This window comes from Lepisma saccharinum, chromosome 8 (assembly GCF_977018435.1).
Source record: "Lepisma saccharinum chromosome 8, izLepSacc3.1, whole genome shotgun sequence".
In the NCBI taxonomy this organism is placed as follows: Eukaryota; Metazoa; Arthropoda; class Insecta; order Zygentoma; family Lepismatidae; genus Lepisma; species Lepisma saccharinum.
Genome location: NC_139236.1, coordinates 17941696 through 17961273, shown reverse-complemented (window position 1 = coordinate 17961273; position 19578 = coordinate 17941696). Strand labels below are relative to the sequence as shown.

General features: G+C 37.4%; 1 protein-coding gene across 3 annotated transcripts in view; it reads left to right on the top strand.

Moving 5' to 3' along the window:
- The window catches only part of ago (F-box and WD-40 domain protein 7), a 126581-nt gene that overhangs the window by 65996 nt on the left and 41007 nt on the right, over window positions 1–19578 (top strand). For all 3 annotated transcript variants that reach the window (XM_083126316.1, XM_083126317.1, XM_083126315.1), the window contains exons 2-5: window positions 501–1169; window positions 11679–11773; window positions 14579–14702; window positions 17793–17927. In XM_083126316.1, the coding sequence (XP_082982442.1) occupies window positions 501–1169; window positions 11679–11773; window positions 14579–14702; window positions 17793–17927 (1023 nt within the window). The remainder of the gene's footprint in view (window positions 1–500; window positions 1170–11678; window positions 11774–14578; window positions 14703–17792; window positions 17928–19578) is intronic.

Here is a 19578-nt window from a genome sequence, read left to right as displayed (position 1 = left end):
ATCTCTCCTTAGAAAATGTCATGCAAATATGTACATTATATTATATATAGTATATACATTATATTTACATAATCAGTTTTTAACAAGTTGAAGCATTATAGAATAAATAAAGTTGACAATTTTAACTTTTAACATTACATTCCTAATTTATTAACAGTGCACTTAATAGTACACTGCGATTGGATTCACATTTGATTATGCAGTACATTACTTATAAAGCCTCATGCCAGTCAAACTTCAATTACATGGGAAGTATGAAGAGATATAGCCTATTGTTATGAAGTTAAGGCAACTTGTGCTTATTGGATGGTAATCAAATGAATTGAAGAAAAGTTTTTGATGCAATATTGCATTCCAAATAAAGTATTTGTGTAATTTTGTACATATTCATTAAATATTTGATGCATTATAGTTTCATATTATGAGGTTCAATTTTTCATGGCAAACATAATGACTGAAGTTTGTAGTAAATTTGTTAATGAGAGATTTTTTCATTGCAGGAAAGGGGCCCTGCATATTTGAGAATGGCTGCATCATGTTCCACAACAGACACGTCCAAGAATACAAAGACTGATTGTGCCCAAACAAAAAGCAGCAGCCCCAGTAAGACACCATCGGAAACTGAGAAATCCGAATGCGATCAAAAAGAAAGCACTCCTATAGAAAGGACGGAAGTAGATCGAATGTGCCCGGACCTCTTAGTGGAAGCGGTCGAATCTAAGTCTCTGGTCGTCGAAGCTTCCGGAGAAGCAGGACCAAGTCACGAGAACCTCGAGGAACTGGCCGAAAACTTGGAGTGCGAAGCTGGTTGTGACGTGAGTAACGAAGGTGTGAGTGAAGTTTGTGATTCGAGATCTTCTCTGAACGAAGTGTACGAGGATGGGATTTACGATATCCCTACGGAAAGTCAGGAGGATCTTGCACAGAGGGACAAGGGTTTAGTGAAGTGTTTTGGCTTGGAGGACAACTTGGGGGACTTTGGTGATGAGCCGGAACAAGAGGAAGAGGAGGAGGAGGAGCTGGAGAATGAAGAAGGCGAGGAAGAGGCTGAAGAAGGTGAACACAGTGGGGAGGAAGGGGAATGTGAATGTGAACTTGACCTAGTGATGACCTTGGATGGTGGGGAGGGTGCGGGAGATAATGGAAGTGCCATAAACTCCAGATCTTGGGTAAGTTTAATGTGTTAGTTAATTTTGTGTGGTTTCCTTAATTTTGTGTGGTTTCCTTTCATGATGTTTTTGTACTGGACATATTTGTCTCCAATTTTTTTTTAACTGACTGTTCCATTGGATTCAGTCATCTGTTTGTAGCCCAGTCAGTGAAGGTAACGAAATATTGAATGTCAGGAATAATTCTGTAAAAGCTAAATTTTGGTCATTTGCTAGACCACCATCAGGACTACAAAATCCCACAAGTCCTCAGTGCCCTTTTTGTTCTTGACCTATATCTCCATAACTAATGGTCATGAGCAGGTAATCATTTAATAGTCTCGACCATCATGAGACAGACTAAAAGAAAATGTTATTTGATTTTTTACCTCTTGTCAGTGGTTTTACCATAATTTAAAAAATAATCTTCTAAAAATGCAATTTGTCTAGAATGTTTTAATATTTGGTATTTTTTTTAAAATGGCTCATTCCATGCCAAAGTGTCACATTTTCAACTGGAACCTCTCCCAATTTTCTGATTTTTTGTATATGAGTTTACCTTAATGGTTGTAACCTAGATACCAAATTCCAACCTTGAAGTGATATAAATTTTGGAATTATGGAGGGGGAAGTTGTCATCTGTAAATGGTTATAACTCAGTTACTATTGCAGTTAGGGATGTGATTTATGGCTCTTTGGAAAGCATTTGAAACATCATTTAATCTTAGCAGACAGATGGGATGTTGCTCCCATGCAAGTTTTTCCGTTGAGAATAGTACCTTGAGACTGCAATTAACATGCCATTTCTGAAAACTACACACGATGTTTCAGTTCTGTCTTTTTACTTCATTAGTATACATAGAAAGGTATGACATACTCAAATTAAAAAAAAATATATTTCCATTGTTACTATTGAACTTACGGAATTTGTTTCCTTAAGCTGGCAACACTGCTGCTGTTAATACATTATTATTTTTTCTGACAAAAAGTATCAACCTGTTTTCAATGAAACTTTACATTGTTGTAGAAACGTACCAATGCTACATACATTTTTTTTTCATTCACTTTGGTCTATTGAAAATTTTTAATTTTCTTCTTTCTTTAATAACCATTGTGGCATAACAGCTGGTGAGGCCAGTGCCTACCTATCAACTTTCAGCCTCACTCCCACCAGAGGTGGGATATCATCCACCTGACGAACCACAGTCGTCGTTGAGGGTTTTCTATGTAGTTGTTTAATAAAATTGGTTATTTGAATAATTACTATTCATTTTTGTAGGAATGCTACGCTACTGATCGTAGCTCCCCAATTTTCTCACGATAATGGTCCCATACACAGGCTGAAATCTCAGGAGAAAAGTTGTTACACTTCCCTGGGAGACTTGAACCTGCGTGCATCTTGGAGCCCAACGCATGCACCTTGGACCACACGTCACTGTGTGGTCCTTCCTTTAAGGCATGCCACACACCGGATCCGAAACGACGCAATGAGTCATTTTTGTTGCAAGCCGACTTTGGGAAGGTTTAACATGAGGCTTTTATGGGTGGCCGCACACCGGTCGAAACATTTGACTTGAGTCACCTCGAGTCACGTTGCGACAGTTTGTGAATGTCTGGGGAATTTGGTATCGCAAGGAGCAGCTTGCGACAAAACGATCTGCGCATGCACACACAGCAATGTTGATGCTGTTTAGGCATTGATTCAGGAGGACCAGCGGTCAACAATCCAAACAACAGCGAATGCAGTGGGCATTTCATATGCACCATCATCCATGAAGAACTTGAGTATCACAAAGGAAAAGTTTTGCTTACCATTTTCTGGGATAGCCGGGGTGTAATTCTTGCTGATTTTGGGGTAAAAGGAGCAACTGTAAATGCTGCTGCATATTGTGCTACACTTAATCATCTATGAGCTGCTCTGCGCCGTAAATGTCCAACAAATTCTCTGGAGGAGGTCATCATTCTTTATGACAATGTGGCTGCATCAGTGACGCAAAAAGTCAATTCCTTGCATTGGGAAATTCTCAAGCATACAGTCCAGACCTGGCCTCATCATCAGACTTTCACCTGTTCGGCCCGTTGAAGGAATGCCTTGCTGGCAAACACTTCAGCTGCGACACGGAAGTTGTGACAGCCGTGCGTCGTTGGTTACGCGTCCAGCCGAACGATTTCTACTGCATGGGCATCGAAAAATTAGTGTCATGGTGGGACAAATGTATAAATGTGAATGGATGTTATATGGAAAAGTAGAGTAATGTTCATCCTTCAAAATGTATATTTCAGTTTATGTGAATATTTCGATTTGGCTGTAAAAAAATTTACTCTTACATTTAAATATCCCCTCATATTTCTATATTTACTAAATGCTTTTTGAAAAACTAGTGTTTTTCAAAGAAAAATATGCAATGATAATGAAAACGTGATTGTGTTTTTACATTATTTGCCAATATGTCTGACTTATAACTGGGATAGTGACTAAAATAATCCCATAGTAGCATGTATGCTAGTGGATTAACGTTACTCAAGCTTCAGCAGAGTTGGGCATGGCTGACTTTGATTTTGCAGAAGCTAACAACGCACTCTAGTAATTGGTGCCTGTGATCTACAGCAAAGAACAAGAAGGGCTTTGTTATTGAATTCTCCCAACCTGTAACTTGATCTGTCTTCACCTTTGTGACAGGAAGCTTGGGCCAGGAAAAGTAGGGGAGAGGTCCAGCACTTCACCTTTGTGACAGGAAGCTTGGGCCAGGAAAAGTAGGGGAGAGGTCCGGCACTTCTGTCTTTGTTTCGGGACACTTTTTCGTAGTTGATAATAGCTGTTTATTCTGTAATTGCATTAGTTTTTTCTTTGTGTACACAACTTAGCACTGTTTTACGAAGATATCACTGCTAAATACTAGATTTTGTTTTGTCCACTTTGGTCTAATGTGGTGGACACATTATATAAATTTGTGCGCAAAATTTTGATTTTCTTCTTATTTTAATTGTCAACATTGTCATTATTATGATCCTCACTGTCGCAATTAGCCAAAACTGGCAGAAATGTGATGCTAAATAACAAAAATAAAATCATATTATCCGATGGATACAGGGTAGATAGTAGCCCTAGGGAGAAAAATATCATTTTCAATCGCTATAAAATTGGGACTTGTTTAGTTAGAGGGTCTATAACTGGTAGTCCTACAAAACTGTTTCTGCAGATTCCAGTGGTGTGCATTCAAAGTAAGCTACCGAAGCTCGGTAAGCAATGTGAATTTTGCATAATTCCCAGGATACTTAGACTCCCCAAAAGTGTCGACAGGCATTTTTGCGGAGCCCGTGAAAGACTAAACTGCCGCAAAGCAGTGGCGTGCAGTGTTTTTATCAAGGCAAGCCTAAGTCTACCCCTTGATGTACTATAGTTTATTTAAAAATTATATATTCAGTGCTTCAACTATCTAAATGGTCACCACACGCTACTGGCAGATTCTAATAAACATGTAATTAATTAACATTATTTATACGAGAGCCAACAAGTAAACTTTGCATAAAGTATGCTTAGAATTATTGCTGAAATTTACTATACAAGATTTTGACCAGAATTAAGGGTTAATACCATGTAAGAGGAGTTTGATTGAGTTGGTATTTTTAAGTCCAGTTTATGCACAGTAAGGCTAATTGGGACTAGACCTACAGCTTAAAGTGGGATACGAACCACTATGTACCTCCACCGGGTATCGAACCCGGGACCTCTTGATTACAAGGCGGCGACATCTAGAAAAAAGCAGATACAGGCTTAATATTTTTCACATGCGATGTACTTATACATAGTGCCATTTTGGTTAATTTTTCAATGTTGATTGCGCAATGCAGCTACACAGCATTTATTCATAGTTGGTATCTGTATGTTGCATGATAAAATTCACTACTACAATTTAATTTGAAATTTTAAAGAAAAAAGTCAGCTTGCCTTGAATTCCCAGGCAATCAGTGTCATCTGTAAGTGAAAACCTTCCTTTACAATAAATATTCATTTTCATTTCTTCAATCCTAAGATTATTTTGGATTTGTGCACACAGTGTGTGAATAAGTATTATACATTCTTGTTTTATAGGCAGTTAATATAAACACTAACTTCATATTATTATTGAATTACATATTCATTTCAGCCCTGGGTACTTACATTGCAGCCGTCTATTCATCAAATTGGCATCGAGATATTCTTAAACATGGCAATAAATGTACATATACTTAAAAAAATGATATATATATATTTAGAGGGTGTTGCAATACAACTGCAACAATGCTTGGGTGCTGGTAGATGATATCAAAACAAGTACCTTTTCCTAACGCTTATTTCTGCACTATAAGTGCTTAAAATTTATCCTGTTTATATGCAACCCAACACAGCAAATTACTGCTCTGACATAACTTCCGGGGACACGTGGCAGGTTTGCCACTAGTGTCACTTGGCAGTCTTACCTGAGCAAAACAGAAAATAATAATGATACATGTGATGCTGTAAAAAGGATTTACAGTACTTAACGAACTTAACCAAGGCAAAGGATTTCCAATAAATGAGGACTGAAATTCAAGAGGGTTCATTTTAAAAAGTCTCCACCATGTTTTGACTGTCATGCGATGTCAATAATCGCGAGAGAGACGTGCAACAGTTGTTAATAAAATTGAGGAACAAACAAATGTTAACAAAATGTGCTCGCCGCCTCATTTCTAACACTTCTACTGCAACAATTTATTTGGAAATTATACCTTGGCATTTAGCGTAATTTCTAATCTGCATTTAGCGTAATTTCTAATCGACTCAGTCACATAATAATGGAGCAAGCCCCTTACTGCAAACAAAATAATATTCAGGACACTTGCAATGAAATAAAAGAAACTTTGTTCAAAGATAAAATAATTCAAAATAAAATTATTAAAGGAATAGACTCCTTATTAAGAGCCGGCCTCCGTGGTGGAGTGGTCCCCACAGCATGTTACAAAGACAGGGACCCGGGTTCAAATCTCGACCGCATTGATGTTCTTTGCAAGGGTTCCTTCATCAATTTCATCATATCATCACTTATCACTTAAGTAAAATGAGAAAATATTACCGTAGAAACTGACCCATGTGTCCAGAAGCTCAATTTGGATGCCTTTGGAAAATAAGACGCCTACAATGTATGATGAAAAATATGGACAATTTATGAAGTGTTCTCATAAGTATCATTATTCTTTTGTGTTTTGCTCAGGTAAGACTGCAAAGTGACGCTAGTGGCAACCCTGCTGCATGCCCCTGGAAGTTATGTCAGAGCGATCGTTTACTGTCATGGGTTGCATACATACAGGATAGATTTTAAGTGCTTATAGCACTGAAACTAAGCACTTTTGTTACTTGTTTTTATGATATCTACCAGCACTCAAGCGTTGTTGAAGTTGTTTTGCGACACCCTGTATATATTTTTCAAGTTACAGATGTCTCATTATAATGATAGTCTCAAGTTTTTATCCCCTTCTGTTCAATTGGACCAAGTTTGGTTTGGTCAAAGTGATACTTAATATTTCATGTGAAAAGGACATGACTCAAAAAGTTTGAAATGTTCACTGAATGTGCACAGAATATTTTTAGTAAGAGTTCAGAACTACAACTGTCCTAGATTTTGTTCTACCCTTAACCTTTTGAGTCCCAAGGCCATTTTCACATGTAACCCCCTTGGTCCCGAGCCGATTTTGAGCAAAATGCAGAGTTTCAATTAAATGAGTGTAGATCGGAGGCTAATTGCCCTAGAGAGATGAGTGATATACCGTTGTACACGGAATGAACCAGAGATTCAGACTAGATGAAATTTAAGCAAATTTGGCATATATGTGGCTGTGGAGAGGGGGCTGTCAAAATTCCAAAATTTCGGGGGGAAAAATGGGGTCCCCCCTCCCCCACCCCAAGAAAAAAATACATGACAGTGTCGACATGCACATGGAAATGATCGCTGACATGTAAAAAACACATAAATATTTGCATTATCATCATATGACCAATGTAACGTGAGTTGTACCCCCAAAAGGAATGGTCGGCACGCCACTGATTCAAGCTTCAAAATGCAGTGGTACCTTGAAATGGCTTTAGCTCACACTATTTGCCCTGGAGATATTAACGATTTACCTTTGTACGCAGAATGAATCACAGATTCAGATGATATATAATTTATGCACATTCGGCGTACATATGGAGTGGGAAAAGGAAAAGCCCCTGAAAAATATATTTTTTTAAAGAAAATTAGGGGTTTCTCCCCTGCCCCCTGAGAAGAAGGATATGAAAAGTTCAAAATGCACATAGAAATTATCGCTGGCATGTAAGAAACGGTAAAATATTTTCATTTTTGTCATATGACCAATATTACGCAAGTTGTACCCCTGAAACAAAGGCTTGTATGCCACTGTCTCAAGCTTCGGAATTGAGCGAACTGCAGAGTTACATTGAAATGACTATAGCTCAGAAACTAAATGCCCTAGAGATATACCGTTGTACGCAGAATGAATCACAGATTCAGACGATATATAATTTATGCACATTCGGCATACATATGGAGGGGGAAAGGGGGGAAATCCCCTCAAAAATACTTTTTTTTAAAAAATGGTTTCCCCCCGCCCCCCGAAAAAAAGAATGTCAAATAAAAATTTATACAAATTTGGCGTATATATGGAGGGGGAAGGAAAAAACAAAACAAAAATGATTTTAAAAATTTGTCACCACCCAAAAAATTTCCTCGCACTTGGGCACAAAATGACACCTACGCACAACATTCACGGACGAAAAGCTAGAACGCAGTGAAAAATGAGCGCCGATTCTTGCAGCTGCTTGAAATTCTATTTTTAGATAATTAGGGGCATGCATATTTCGTTTTTGACGAAAAAATGAAATTTGAAAAAACACATTGTAGTGTTAATTTTTAATGTTTTTGAAAGGTGTGAGATGCATTTTGTGACCATGTTTTGTCACGAAATAATGCGAAATGAACTGCAAAAAGCCAAATTAACTCTTAAACACGAAATTTAGGGTTTATTCACCGATGTGACACCTTCTAAGGTCTGAATTATCCTGAGAGTTATGCAATTCCCGGAAAATTGATTAATTCTGCTGTTAATATTGGAGAAACAAAAATTGACTCCTTTACACAGAAATAAACTTAATACTCTGATAACTACATAAATGGGCTATTAGAAGTGAAATGTTAATTCTGTGGAATAAGTGTAGTTCTTAAATCAAATTTAGGATTATATTCACAATTTTAAAACCAAAATGTCATTTTATATAGCATTTTTTATGTGATTATTCACCGCTATAACATCGATATTTTATTTTATTTACCGCTTTTGAACCCGAAATTGACTCAGTTTTTATACCGAAATTTTGCTTTTTTATTTACCAAAAATATGTGCCTCTGTAGATAATGCAGGGTAACCTGTGTTGCAACTTGTGGACACTTGTGCTAAAAAACAAAGGTTTCCTTCAGCGTGCTTCGAAATTCCATTCTCACAATGCAGATTCAACAACCAGTCTTCCCCCTCCCCCCACCCCCCGCCCCCTGCTTGCGCCCTCACGGAAAACTTTAATTTTGACATCAGATACTGATTTTGACATCGGATACTGATAAACAAGCTTCCTTCGAATGCAGTTAACAGGCGGGAGTGAAAGCATTGCTTTAGAACAACAAAGCCTGTCTTCCTTTGTCGGCAAAAATGTTCCCTTGAAAAGAGACGCAAAAGAGAAGTCCCTTTTCCCGCCTTTTCCCCTCCATTTTCATGAAGAAAAAAAAGGTGCAAGAAACATTTCTGTTAAATACATGTGTTAGGAACAATATATATATAAAAAAAATTGAAATTCTAGCCAAAAATAGAAAATAGCATTTTATAGGTTTGTCGCGTGTTACTCACAAATCCAGAATATAAAAAAGGAAAGTTAAAAATTGTACTTACGTATGTGAGTATAGTGCTCTTATTGTAGAACGACGTTTCAGAGATTGACTATCTCTTTCCTCAGGTTCGTATAAAAAACTAAGTACTTGGCATAGTACTGCGTCAAAAATGTAAAATGAGGATTGTGGTTAAGGGTTGGTTAGGTACATTTAAAATATTAAGTTTTTGCTATTAGAAGTACGTAAAAACCAAGTCGTTCCCTAAAAAAAACTTGTACAGTAGACCAATTCACAGGTAAAAAAGTTAAAAATCTAAAAAACCTGCATAAATCACAATGCAACCTGCAGGTTTGGCCTTTCCTACCCAACTGTGCTTATCTTTCCACATGTAAGTCAATTCTCCACGAATGTTTCCCCTCCCCTTAATTTTCTCGTTTCCCCTTATTACGTCACAAATCCAACGTGAATTCGCGTTCCTCTCTTGCAGCTTGCATAACTTCCGGAGTGACATGGAAACCGATATTGGGTTCAATCTTCCAGGCTTTGTCCCAATTTTTGAGGAAATTGATCCACCCTTCTTCCAAATTTCCATCGTCCCTATTAAGATTATTCTCCCCCCCCTACAAATACTCGCTGTTTCATACACGTTTCTTCCTAATTTCCTCCCCTCTTTTCTGATTATCTCTTTTTTTGCGATTCTATGCCCACTTACCAAAATGTGTTCTGAGAGACCCGTTTTGGGTACTTTTTCCCTTATGTCCTTTTCATGCTCGCTCCATCTTTTACCCATTTTTGACGCAGTACTATGCCAAGTACTTAGTTTTTTATACGAACCTGAGAAAAGAGATAGTCAATCTCTGAAACGTCGTTCTACAATAAGAGCACTATACTCACATACGTAAGTATAATTTTTAACTTTCCTTTTTTATATTCAAAAATAGAAAAGTTATAACGTAAAAAGTACGACCTTGACACAGCGTCTCGATCGAGATGCTTGGGACACGAAAGGTTAAAACACTCATAAATAACTCCTAAGTGATATTTCTTTTATTTATGTTCTCTAATGCCACATACAGCAAATGTATTTACATTCTTGTAATAAAAATAGAAAATATACAAGTGTCTAATTCAGAGGACTACCAAAAAAAAAACAACCGGAAACCATAGGTGTGCGCAGACCATCTGATTAGGAGGGGGGCAAAAGCCTTGATAGAAGTTCAATCGGGAAAGAAAAACCTTACTTTATCTCACTGTTATTGATTATATATACGTATATATATATATAATATGCAGCAACATAAGCGCACAGTAACGAATAAATAAATTGTCTGAAATGTGCCGTGCTTATTTTCCTCCAAACAATTGTGTTCATACATTTAACACAAAACTGTTTAGTAGCAAGAGTCTGAAGTAAACTTCTCTCTCTGGTAATTTACAATCCATTATAGAAAACAACAAAGCTGCGAGCGAAGTGAGCAAGAAAATTTTTAGATCTAAATTTATGCAAATTGAAAACAATATTGATTTAACATGGCACAACAAATATCATGGGGTGCCATGGCATTCTCTTTTACAATTTTTTCATTTAGATCATTCGGTGGCCAAAGCCAATTTCCGCCGCCCCCCCCCCCCCCCCCCCCTAGCTATGGCTGTGAACTTGAGAAGACTGTAAGAAAAGCAGATATTGCGAGCGAAGCGAGCAAGTAAATTTTAAGAAATGTATTTTTATTCGTATAAAATTTGATATCGAGTGGGAAAATTGCCCCCTGCAGATGCTCTTGGCACTGGAAGAAATAATGCAAGAAAAGCGTGAAAACTAATACCATCTTGAGTACCCTTTTGTTCTGCTACTCTTAGATTCTACTAGTCTTGCTCATTGTTTGCCCCCCGCCCCCCTCCTTTGCTCTCTAGAATTGATGTCCATCCAAGATTTAAGGAGGATTGCCCCCTGAGGTTGCGTTGCTTTCAACTTTAATCGGCTTGAAAATACTTGTTCTTTAAGAGTATAATATTGTTTAATAAAGGCTATAAGATTCCTCTACACTAAAATTCTAGGTGAAAGGATAATATTGTAGGAACATGGATGTCTGGAAAGGGGGGGGGGGCAAGGTTGGCCACACCTCCCCCCTTAGAAATTGGATGTCAACCTAAAAAAGTGTGTATTTCAAACGTATAATTTGATTTCAGTCACAGTAATTTACATACATTAATGTGATAGCTTCAAATTCAAGTAATGTCTTTTGAGGGGGCAACACTATTATCGGGATAATATGTCCCCATGTAAAATTTCCTTGCTTGTCCCTCGTGGGAAAAAATCTGCGAACGTCCATGATTAGCCCCCCCCCCTCCCTCATGCACACACCTATGGCGGAAAGTGCTTGTCAGTACTATGCTGTGCTGGAGGAATAATGGCAGCACAAAGATGAATTGTTATTAATAGTAGAAGTGAGGAGTATTTTTAAAAATTAATATTGATTTGATATTTGTCTCCCTTGTTTCCATTTTTGCAAGTTTTGTGATTGTTTCTAATTCATACCATTTCAGAATTTAGGTAACTGGAGAATATCAGATTGAGTAGTGTAGTCCACCCTACAGTTGTAGTTAGTTTCAAATTATAATTTTCATTTTTTTTTTTCAGAGAAAACGAAAACTTGACAACAGATTGGATGTACAAAATGGGTTTCCCTGTAAGAAACTCTACCCTGAAGAAAAGACTGTTAGTGGTATTATGAGGTATGCAATGAATATAGTATATCTAGATGTATTACATTAGACTAACAATCATGTAGTTTTACTTGTTTGTACACAAGGAAAGGAAAAAAGAAAAGGATTTATGAAATTCCAATCATGTTCACTTGTGTGTGCTGTGCAGTGCTTATTTTATGTCTAAACCATCAGAAACTACAAGAGCTGCATAGATAAAATTTAGTGGACTGAAGGAGCTACCAATAACTCGAAATCTGACAAATATGAAGATATAAAATTTTTCGAAGTTGAAGTTCAAGCAGCAAATTCCAGTTTCTTATTTTTTCTGTTAATCTGTGTAGGAGAGAGTAAATCTAATTTTACGGCACCAATTACCAAGAACTAAAATAGGTATTCTAAGTTCACAGGCAGGTTTGTCTTATAAGTCCATCCATCTACACATGCTGCCTATTGATAACTCAGGTCACGTAAATTTTGAAGTTTTCCTTTCCCTAAAGTAAGGTTTGTGAGAATGCTGGCCTTAAAAGTTATAGTACAGAAATTTTCTTAGCTTGCAGTAGGAATGGGTGGAGTCAAACTTGATACGTGCAACTTGAATAAAAAGCCCTTACATACAGTTCAACCTCAATTATGCAATTATGCATTTTTCAGGGGACCAAGCCGGGGAAAAAAAATAATAATTAAAATGCAGGAAACTGTAAATTGAAGAAAATTTATAATATTTTGCTATGTTGTGACCATCAAGATTGCATGTGTAATGAGGAAAAAATGTAAAATCAGGTTTTCACTGTAATAATGTTAAGTGGTTGTTTGTGAATCTTTTCAAATATATTACGTCGTTCGGAAAGTAAGTTCCACTGATGAATACCGTGGCGTTGCAAGCGGGGCAGTGTGAATGCGCATGCGCCTTGTGTAGCCACAACCTTGATGAAGTCCAGACATCAGTCTGAGGCAAGTTGGTCAGGAAAGTAGTGCGTAGTGCGTTGTTGTTATGTTTCGGACAATCCAAACTCCCGCCAAGTGTAAGGTACGGTCCGTGATCCGTTTTCTGGATGCACGTAATGTTCCAGTTACGGATATCCACCGTCAGATTTGTGAGGTGTATGGAGAAGGAATAATGAGTGCTTCAATAGTAAGAAGATGGGTGAGACGGTTTCGAGGTGGACAGGTTAGTGTTCATGATGAAGAACGAAGTGGTCGACCGTCTGTTGTGAATCCCAATTTGGTTCGTTTAGTGGAAGAGCAGATTAGGGAGAACAGACGATTCACTTTGTCTGAGCTGTCATTAGAGTTTCCACAAATCTCCAGAACTGTGCTGTATGAAATTGTAACAGTAAATTTGAAATTTGAATTGTGTAACCGTTGGGTCCCTCACCAGCTCTCCGAAAATCCCAAAAACATTATGGTACTGACGAAGAACTGAAACTTGCAGTTTCCTAATGGTTCTCCATTCAGGCGGAAACGTTCTATGATAGGGGTATAACGAACTTTGTATCTCGCTGTGATGCGTGCTTGAATTCTTATGGCGATTATGTGTGAATGTTGTACCATGTATATATTCTCACCCCTATAAAGATCATGATATTACTATTTATATTTTTCACTTTATTGCATGATGGAACTTACTTTCCGAACGACGTAATATGTAAAATGTCATCGTCAGGGGTTTCAAAGAAATCCAAAATTGAGGAGTTTTGAACATAACTGTTTCAGGGTAGGAACTTGGGGTTTTGGCATCCTGTGCTAAAGTTGGCCCACAGCATTACCCGTTTGCTGTTTTTAATGTTGATATCACCGGCAGGTGTCTGGCATTCTGTCCTTAACATAATTCTACATGAAGTCCAGATGGTTTATGTCAGGGGGCGAGGGTACCACACTACCCCTCCCAATGCATGGGATTGGAAATTTGGCATCCAGATTCTCAGTGAAGCCAGTGCAGCAGAGCTCACTGTGTGTACAAACTTTCTATGCTCTTAATACAGGTGTCTTGTAAAAATACTCTGTCTGAAACAATTGTTGCGCTGTAACTGGTGACCAGGTTTCGCAAAACCACACCACACACTGCCCTTCCACAAATACCGTTTTAGATACTACTGACTGCAGTGCTACAAATGTGGTTCACAGATGGCAGAACACTGTACAGGAATAAAGCCATACACCATTATGTTACATATTGTTGCAAACAGCATTGGTAGAGGCATGCAAATTTCGTTTTTGACAAAAACACAAAATATGAAATAACATGCTGTAATGTTCAATTTTCATGTTTCTGAAAGGTGTGAGGTGCATTTTTCTATCTGTTTTGTCACGAAATAATGCGAAATGAACTGCAATATTCGAAATATACTCTTAAACACGAAATTTACCTTTTATACACAGACGCGATACTTTCTGAAGTCTGAAGTATCCTGTGAGTTATGCAATTCACGGAAAACTGTTTAATTCTGCTGTAAATATTTGAGAAGCAAAAATGGACCCCTTTAGACAGGAATAAACTTAATACTCTGGTAACTACATAAATGTGCTATTAGAAGGGATAAGTTTATTTTGTGTAATAAGTGGTTTTAAATCAAATTTAGGATTATATTCACAATTTTAAAACCAAAATGTCATTTTATATAGCACTTTTGAAGTGATGATTCACCGCTATAACACCGAAATTTTATTTTATTTACCGCTTTTGAACCCGAAATCAACTCTGTTTTTGTACCGAAATGTTGGTTTTTTATTTACCAAAAATATGTGCCTCTAAGCATTGGTAGTGTAATTTTTCAGTTTCCACTTTTCGCTAGTAGACAAAAATTACACTGATAACATTTGTTTTACTTCCAGCTTGAAGAAGAAACTTCCTTTGGAAGGCTGCATCCCAATTGAAAAAACAAAGGTACAAAGAAGTGTAATTCCTTCCAAAGCCAACCCTCCACCAGAAATGAATGATTGGCTTTTGGTATTCCAAGTAAGTGCACTTTCCATATGATAGTTGGGTGTTGACAAGTACAAATTATTCTGATATGGGGCATTCCATTGTCACTGGTGGGACACGCGGACTACATTTTTTGATATTGAAGTTTTATTCCACTGATAGTTAATCAATATTTTTTTCGTTTCTGTGCACTGAAATATGAAACTTAACACTGTTGATTAAACATAACTATCCTTAAAATACTTTCCCAGATGTGAACAATTTTGTGTCATGGGTGGGACAGACTAAACACTGCCTCTACACTTAATAACACATTTATTTTAATTTCTGTTCATTGTCAAATTATAAAAATAAATTCTTTAAGACAAAGAGAGAAGATATGGAATGTAAATACAATGAAATCGCAATTAAACGTTTCACGATAGTATGTTTTTTTCCTGACGGTCCCTGCCAATTCCCATAAGGCTTCATACACTTCTATTTCAGTTATACGATTTTCAGATATACAATTTTTCCAGTTATACGTTCAACGAGTTCAGTCCCAACAAGGAAAAGACTCAGTTACACATTTTTAACTGTGCTGCTCGAAAGAATGTTGCTCTTGGAGTTCAAGATTTCGTTCCTGTTCCCCTACAGGTTTTCTTATCAGCAGCAACCAGGGGACCAGACTCTCGACTTGGAATTCTATTTATGTTGCTTGCATCGGAGGGCATGGAATGGGCAATGCACCGTTGAACGAGATTGGCCTGTGCTAAATAATCGTGCTTTTGTTCTTTGCATTGTGTTGAGCAAGTCGTATCTGTCCACTGTAAATCGGAAACTGATATCTTTTGGCTGTCCAGGTGTAACTGGCACCACACTTCCCAGCCTGTCGTAAACATTACAAGCAAGCTGAAGGAAGGGAGAGGGTGTCAACAGTAGCCTGCAGCGGAGGAAGGGGGGTTCTGATGTCTTATTACCCTCATATTTAAAGATAATACGGTTGTTGAAGACTGATAATTTTTTTTTTTTTGTACAAAACAAAATCTCAGATAAACGAATTATTGAACACTGTGACTTATTTTTTACCATGTGAATGGTTCTGAAGAAAAGCAGTGATTGTGTGCTTTTTCTTTCTGCAAGCACCAATTGAAAAAAAACACTTCGTCTCCCTTGCGTATTGTCTCATGTGGAGTAAGTTTTTCTGTGAGTTTTATGAGCAGATGGTGAAGAGTAAAGCTGTTCTCTAGAAGATTGGTTCTTCTGACAATTACTAATGGCATTTCTAAACTTTATCACAGGACTAACATCAACATTTGATCACAAGGGATCAGAAACACTATGTAAGTCCCCGATGATACAGTGGTGGTGTTGTCGCCTTGCAATGAAGGGGTCTCTGCTTCGTTATCCGGTGGAAGCACATAATGGATTATGGTTCGGATCCTACTTTAAACTGTAGGTCCAGTCCCGATTAGCCTTACTGTGCATAAGTGGACTTAAAACACCAAATCAATCAATCATACCAAGATTATAAAATTAATATACAGGGTGTCCGAAAAGTCTTTCCCTGATTACAAACTTTATTCATATCTGCTATATGTAAGGTAGAGATGTGAAAGTTGTGACAAAATGTTGGAAATCTAACCAAGTTTAATAGGCAACAGGGAACACATCAATATCTCCACGTGAGCACCCTATGTAGCACGTAGTCTAGTCAATATTCAATTTCTGTCCATACATTATTAACCAACATGCCCGACCCTGTGGCCGAGTGGTTAGCACATCGCGCTGCGACGCCAAGGGTCCCGGGTTCGAATCCTGGTCGGGCTTGGTTTGTGAATGTCCATTCATCAATTTCATCATTTCATCACTCATCCCCATCTTCGCAAATTAGCCAAGAGGCACAAAACGCGAAGTAAAATAAACCAAATCATCAATCAATCAATTATTAACCAACATCACACGAGGGATCGATGTAATGACTGTGGTTATCCGTTGTTGCAGATTTGCAAGATCTGAAACAGGAGTTATGTAGACATTGCCCTTGACATAACCCCATAGAAAAAAATAATGGTGTTATGTTAGGAGAGCATGCAGGAAAAAGCTGTTGGTCCATCACGACAGAACCATCTTTCAGAAAAAGTTGTATCAAGATAGGCATGAACTGCTCGACCTCAATGAGGCTGTGCACAGTCTTGTTGAAAAATAACATCTCAAGCAACTGAGGAACAGCAAACAATTGTAACATGTCCAGATACACGCCAAACCTTGCTTGCATCCCTTCCCCCCCCCTCCCCCAGCCCTTTACTGTCTATTTCTCGTGATTTTACAATACGATTTAGAACAGATCAGTGCAATACAGCAAACTTTAGTGTATATGTAGTACTCCTTTTCTTTCTTTGTGTACTTAATTTTACAATTTTAATTATCTTTCAATAATACGTTTTTTCCCTTCTGTCCCCCATAAAATGTATAACTGAGATTTGACTGTACTAGGTAAAATAATTGAGATTTCTGGCATTCACTGTTTTCTATATAAAAAGAATAATATGAGAAATGGTCAAGGGAGACAAACTGTTGAAATTATAACATATTAAAATTTCATATCAGCCCATCCCTACAATACATTTTAGGAATATGTACTGTAAATATAGGAAAACTGTAAAACCTAAATTTATTATAAATTGTATCTATGCATGGATAATGCATAAAAAGAAATGCATGTTCCACATGGAGAAAAATATCTAGTAAGAAATGTCAAGACTTTTTACTCTTAGTCGATGACATTCCCATTGGGTCAAGAACAACCCACCTAAGAAAAATGAACCACTATTTGTTGTGAAGTAGCTCATGACACAAAACTGGAAATAACAATTGGGGTCCTTAATAAACAGTATTTGATCAAAATATTCAAATAACTTGAATCTGTAATGGCATTACATTTGACAAAAGTTTGTCCATGTGCTGTGGTGTTTTATGTTATTGTTTATATACCATTATCCATTAACAAAAAATATAATCCAGTAAAAGAGAAGTATGTCAAATATGACCCAATGGAAGATATTGGTTAGGGATATAAATTTAACTTATTTCAGTAATTATTTTGATATATATATATAAATATTTATTACATTTTTATTGCAGAGGTGGTCAAATGCTGAGCGGATGTTAGCTATTGACCAGTTAATAGAAACCTGTGAACCTACACAGGTTAGGCATATGATGCAAGTTATTGAACCTCAATTTCAAAGAGATTTCATTTCTTTGTTGCCAAAAGAAGTAAGTATAGAGATGGAAATATAACAGGGCTAATAATTTCTTTAGAGCTAAGTAGATACCACTTTATTTTGGTTTTAAAAAAAGAGAGGTGTACTTGTCTCCTCTGGATTTCACCGTGTAATGAAGTCAGGTTGGATATTTAAGATTTCTAGATCTTGGTCAAGGAGATCAACACCAAAGTCTTTTCCATATGTACCTCTGCCCCTAGAGTAAACCCCCCATTCTATGGTAAGATGCTTGGTGAGGCCCAGATTTGCCTATGTAAGAACAGGAATAAAAAATATTTTTGGAAGAAAATTTTTCCCAGGATTGAACCAAGATCTCTTCTCCCATCGGACTACTGCAGCTCATTTTGTTTTGGTACTGCAATTATTAACAATCCCTGTGTATACATGCACATACCTGTTCAGATAAAGTGGCACTTTCTTCAACTGCTCATCCCTATGTACCATTTTATGTTAACACGGGTGTGCATTGTAAAAATTTAATAGCGAATTTACTCATGTATAATGTGCACTTTTTTCCGAATTTTTTGCCCCTGAAAACTGTGGTGTGTTTTAAGTGCATGAAATAATTCAGACAGCCAACATGAAACCACGCATGTTTTCACTGTGTCACAGCATATAACGCATACATATCAACAGGCACAAATACAAATGACCAGATTGGATTGCTTTAGTGATAATAGTTTTAAATTAAACCCACAAAAGTGAAATGGCTGTTTCCTATGATTTTTCACTTTGTATTGGATGATTTTGAGACATTGAGAAAAGCAGCACCATTCTTGTAGAATTTGAAGAGCCACCTCCTGCCACACAAGAGGTGTATCATTGGTATTTGTCTGTCACGGGGGAAATAATAGAAAATAACTTCCTGACTGCTGCAAATCCATAACTTAATTTGGATCTTGGTGTCTTCTACTACAGAATAAACAAGGTGGTTACAGAAGTGAAAGCATTGGGATGCTAAACACAATTGGTTAGAGAGGGGAGGTGGCATGGGTTTGTGACTGTGTACATAAGAGTATAGTATTCTCCTCTTGGTCCACATAGCAACAGGTGACTCGTTGAATAGGTATGATAGGTATGATGTCATTCACTGTTCAGCGTAGCAACAGCTATAGGACCTCTAACAAAGGAATCCGTTTCTTGAACCTGAATTGTACTGCACATTACATTTTCCCAAAGCAGTGTGTGCATTATACGTGCATAAATGCGGTATTACTCGCAATCAGTGTTGGAAACTGGAACTTCATCCGCACAAGAATTCCATGTACATCTTCCTCCTGGGAAGCAGATGCCAAGATCAAATTAGCTAAAGTGAAAGCACTGTGCCCAAAAGTGACATTGAAGGCATTTAACTGCCTGGTGGTCAACGCTATGTGGAAATAAAATAAATAATTTCTTGCCAATTCTTGTTCACAAAATTGTGGGTCAAAAACCTGACGTTTTCGAAACTAGCATTATTATAATGCTAGGCTCGTTCCTGAGTTCCAGGGAAAGGGATGAAAGGGAGAGTTGTGTATTTTCTTCTTTTGTTCTACCCTTCTGTGTGACTGCTACCCAATGCTGACACTGCAGTGACTTGTTTTTGTTGCAAATGACGTAGAATAATGGATAGCAGGGGATATACGGAGCTGCCAAATGAGCAT